Genomic DNA, 4181 nt, shown 5'->3' on the forward strand with positions numbered 1-4181 from the left:
CGCGCGACACGCGATATCCAATGAGAGTATACCTTTAGAATGAGAACATCGGTAAAGCACTCATTGGATATCGCGTGTCGCGCGCGACGAACATCGCGCTGGTGTGCCGGAGGCATTACTTACTTCTGTTAAAGTATCATTGGGCCGTATTCATAGTCGAGTCTCAAGTCAATACTTAAGTCAATCTTAACTAAGTCAATCTTATTCAATCAAGATCGTCTTAAGATTGATATATTTCATAGTTGTGAAATAAGACGATCTTCACAAAGAAGATTTTGCTCAAGTAAGTCTTATTTGATTTGAGATCAACTTGGCAAAGACGTACTTAAGTACATTCTCATTCTGGAATCGGCTATTTCCGTAATATTTCTATTAGTTCCTCCAATAGAAACCTTTGGATTCAGGGGCGTCGAGTATAGCCGCGTACGTGGCACTCGTGATTTTCAATTCCATGGTCGATTCCAGACGTCCCTCATATCGCGGTTTTTTCCACGTTATTAGTAATAATGCTTCCACGTTATTAATAATAGATTAAAGTAGATTAGAAGATTTTTATTTCTTGCAGATTTTCGCCGGGCGGCGAATTACCGTACCTTCAACCTGTCATAATGTGTATATAACCTTAATTGGACAGGTTGAAGGCACGGTAATTCGCCGCCCGGTGAAAATCTGCAAGAAATAAAAATCTTTTGGTTCAAGGCGCAATTTGATTACAATTCTTTTTTTTTTATTTGATTACAGTCTTGTATTACATTAGTCATAGCTGTATTGTCCAGTAAGGTTCTTCTTGAAGTAAGTAAACAATTATTTGTGATAATTAAGATTATTTGTGATAAGTAAGAATTTTTCAATTTAAATACAATTTTGTTTACAGAATGGCTTCTAAAGAAAAAAGTAGCAAAAGCAAACATTATACAGATATGGAAAAGAAAGTATTTCTACAAATACTTGATAAATACAAACATGTAATAGAAGTAAAAAAAAATGACAGCACAACATTAAAAGATAAAGATGTTGCATGGGGCGAAATATGCAATGAATTTAATCAGTCAACGTTAATTTGTCACGAGGTAGGCAAAGTCTAAAGAGAAAATTAGCTATTTATTTATTTTTTAATTTTAGTTTAATATCTTATGTGAAATCAAATACATAGTTCTATAAATAATTTTGATAACAGAGAACTGCTCAGCAATTAAAGAAATTATGGGCAAATCTAAAGCAATATCAACGAGAAGCATTAACAAAGGAGAAACAGTCATTTATGGCAACTGGTGGAGGACCACAGGAGACAAAAATAGAAGTCGATCCTGACATTGCCAATATCGCACCCCATTTGATGAAGACCGCACCAGTATTATTTTCATCTAATATGACAGAAACTGAAATTCAAGGTATATTATACTCGTGTGTATATAAATTAGGTAACTGTTAGACTTTTAAACTTATAACTGTTAGATTTTGGAGCAGAATTTTCGAGAGAATATTTTTTAACTCTTATACTACAGATTGCTGAAAGTAAGACATTGTCATATGTGCAATATGTTAGCGTTAATGCTAAGTCGTCTCGGTCTAGCAGCACGTGCATTTGATATGTTAAACATGAAAATATGAACTTTTATTATTTCATGCATTTTAGATAAACATGACTTGGTGTTTGATCTCATATGTACTGACGAAGGTATAGAAGAATTGTCTAATACAGGACATGTGATAAACATAAGTGATGTAGAAAGTACTACTGCTTCGCCAGGTATTATTTTATATTTTATTTGTATTACATATTTATCTATTAAAGCGTATTTCTTTGACTATGGCAAGTACTAAATACAATTGTAATACTATCTCTTTATGTTTTGTAAACATACTTACTATTGTAGGAAGCTGTAAAAAAGAATTGATGACATCACACAGTATAGATATGCCAAAAATACATTTAAATAATGATAAAAAAAAACCACATATTTTGAAACGAAAAAGAAAAGATTTGCTGGAAGCATCAAATGTAGAAGAGGAATTACGAATACAAAGACTACATAACATTATAAGACAAGAAGAAAAATTAGCAGACATTAAGTTAAAACACGAAGAAAAAGTAACACTTATGAAAGAGGAGCATTTAAAATTATTTAACGACATGCAATTGAACCATTTAAAAGTCATACAAAAATTAGAAATAGAAATAAAGAAATCAGAGCTAAAAAGTATCGAATTAGATAAAGAAAATATAGATTTACTCATTAAAAAATAAATTTTACTACCGTATACTATAAATAAGCCGTAAACTGTAAATTATAAGTGACGATAACCCCGGGGTCCGGATCTACAATAGGGTTTTAAGTCTTAAGCCATAAGGAATGGGCGAATCACAGTCGCTTATTCTTCTCGGATTCGACTGTGATTCGCCCATTTCTTATGACTTAAGGCTTAAAACCCTATTGTAGATCCGGGCTAAAGGTTAAAGCCTAAATCTGCGCAAAAACAGTTAGAAATTATATTGTCATTTAATCTCTTTCGACTTACGACTTAAGCCCTTTTAAAGCAAGGTTGTGAATCTTATGCATCATGCGTTATGCAAAAGGCTGTGATTCTCTCATTAGTCAGTCGCGCGTAATAAAGTACAACCACGTACAGCTATTATGTATGTTTTATTTTATTTCTATTTTGTTTAAGTTTATTTTGTTCAAAATATTTTTATTTACTGATATGTTACTAATGTAACATTTCGTTTATGTTCTATAATGAAATGATTCAAAAATAATAATATTTGGATATAACATTGTAATAATATTATCTAATATTCTGTTTTTTACTCAAAAGTAGTATTATGTTTATGATGTACAAAAATAAATTACGCTTTAAATGATACAATTGTATTTATACTTTATACATATTTTATTTTATTTATTTTATATGCACTTATAATTAAAGGATGCCAAGAGTTTGTGTACATCAGTCAATTATAGTCAATAATAATTATGTAAAATAATAATTATGTTAAATGTATTTCGCAAAAAAGGAAAAACTATTGTCAAAGTCGAACTTTTTATCTGAACAATCGTTCGATAATAGCATTTCGCACAAGGAAGCCGTCTCCTGGTTGCCAGTGAGGTGGAAGTGGCGGAACTTCGTTATTTTGATTTATATTTTCTATTTCTTCTTCTTCTTCTTCCATAATATCATTATATATTAGCGAGTCATTGTGAAGAACAGCGCATGCTATAATAATTGTCGTAGATGTTATTAATCTTGTTTGAAGACCTCTTGATAAACAAGGGAATCTACGTTTCCAAATTCCAAAAGTCCTTTCGACGATTCTTCGTGTTTTTCCATGGATCATATTATATCTGAAAAAAAATATTATCAATTATATATATTTGAACTAGTATTATTATATTGCTAGAATTGTAATTTTAAATTATATGTATATCAAACCTTTCTTCTTTATCACTGGTGGGATTATTAATTGGTGTTAATAGAAACGGTAAAGAAGGGTAACCACTATCTCCGACTAGTATCCCATCTAATTCACGTTGTCTGTATCGCATGTATATACGTGAATTCTGAAATATACGACTATCATGCTCACTTCCTGGCCATTCTGGAACTATATCTAAAAACTCAGTACGTGGCCCAACAACAGCCTGCAAAATATATATTAACTAAATTTTAATAAAATATCAATTAAAAAAATTTTAATAATATAATAGTTTATATAAATATATATTATATATATAGTCCATATATATATATACACACATCTATATATACATATATAAATTATGTACAATAATATGTGAATATAATTATAACGAGCACACCAAGGATGTCCAATTGTCTCTCTCACATGTCACTTTAAAATTAAATTAAAATAGTTAAAACACTTACTTGAACATTTAACGAAAAATATCCTTTTCAATTTCTAAAGATTTCATCAATGGCTTGAAATCTAGTATGTATCAATCGAATATGCGTGCAATCGATTGCTCCATCAATGGAAGGTAAACCTATAGCTCCACCAACATGACCAAGCTCTTCAAATAAACGTTTATTTTCAATCATTTTTGCAGCTGATACTGGCATCTTTATGTATACATTAATATAACTGGCTAACAGAGTTGACACTCGAAAAATAATTCTGGAGATAGTTGGTTGAGATACTTTTATTACATCTCCTATGACGA

The 4181-nt window shown here is 30.7% G+C and overlaps 2 protein-coding genes across 3 annotated transcripts; one reads left to right on the forward strand and one right to left on the reverse strand.

Moving 5' to 3' along the window:
• The first annotated feature begins 454 nt into the window (after positions 1 to 454).
• On the forward strand, positions 455 to 2310 carry LOC108767477 (uncharacterized). The gene is made up of 6 exons (XM_018517387.1): positions 455 to 500; positions 742 to 792; positions 875 to 1070; positions 1178 to 1391; positions 1637 to 1750; positions 1878 to 2310. Exons 3-6 carry the CDS (start codon positions 876 to 878, stop codon positions 2246 to 2248), a joined length of 894 nt encoding a protein of 297 aa, XP_018372889.1. The 5' UTR covers positions 455 to 500; positions 742 to 792; position 875; the 3' UTR covers positions 2249 to 2310.
• A 729-nt stretch (positions 2311 to 3039) lies between these two features.
• LOC108767476 (putative nuclease HARBI1) lies at positions 3040 to 4181 on the reverse strand. 2 transcript variants are annotated; one of them, XM_018517386.1, is made up of 3 exons: positions 3886 to 4181; positions 3433 to 3604; positions 3040 to 3344 (listed from the first exon to the last, which is right to left on the reverse strand). In XM_018517386.1, exons 2-3 carry the CDS (start codon positions 3543 to 3545, stop codon positions 3044 to 3046), a joined length of 414 nt encoding a protein of 137 aa, XP_018372888.1. In that variant the 5' UTR covers positions 3546 to 3604; positions 3886 to 4181; the 3' UTR covers positions 3040 to 3043. The 2 variants fall into 2 exon arrangements, with proteins under 2 accessions (XP_018372888.1, XP_018372887.1); XM_018517385.1 differs by having other exon boundaries at positions 3433 to 3641.

Source organism: Trachymyrmex cornetzi, unplaced genomic scaffold, assembly GCF_001594075.2.
Source record: "Trachymyrmex cornetzi isolate Tcor2-1 unplaced genomic scaffold, Tcor1.1 scaffold681, whole genome shotgun sequence".
NCBI lineage: Eukaryota > Metazoa > Arthropoda > Insecta > Hymenoptera > Formicidae > Trachymyrmex > Trachymyrmex cornetzi.

What these genes read in the sequence shown, in the direction of transcription:
- LOC108767477 (XM_018517387.1), top strand. Translation starts at nt 876, where the DNA reads ATGGCTTCTAAAGAAAAAAGTAGCAAAAGCAAACATTATACAGATATG. An exon ending in CAACGTTAATTTGTCACGAG is followed by an intron (nt 1,071 to 1,177) that starts GTAGGCAAAGTC and finishes TTTTGATAACAG; the next exon opens with AGAACTGCTCAGCAATTAAA. An exon ending in AAGTACTACTGCTTCGCCAG is followed by an intron (nt 1,751 to 1,877) that starts GTATTATTTTAT and finishes TTACTATTGTAG; the next exon opens with GAAGCTGTAAAAAAGAATTG.
- LOC108767476 (XM_018517386.1), bottom strand. Translation starts at nt 3,545, where the DNA reads ATGCGATACAGACAACGTGAATTAGATGGGATACTAGTCGGAGATAGT. An exon ending in ACCAGTGATAAAGAAGAAAG is followed by an intron (nt 3,345 to 3,432) that starts GTTTGATATACA and finishes ATTTTTTTTCAG; the next exon opens with ATATAATATGATCCATGGAA.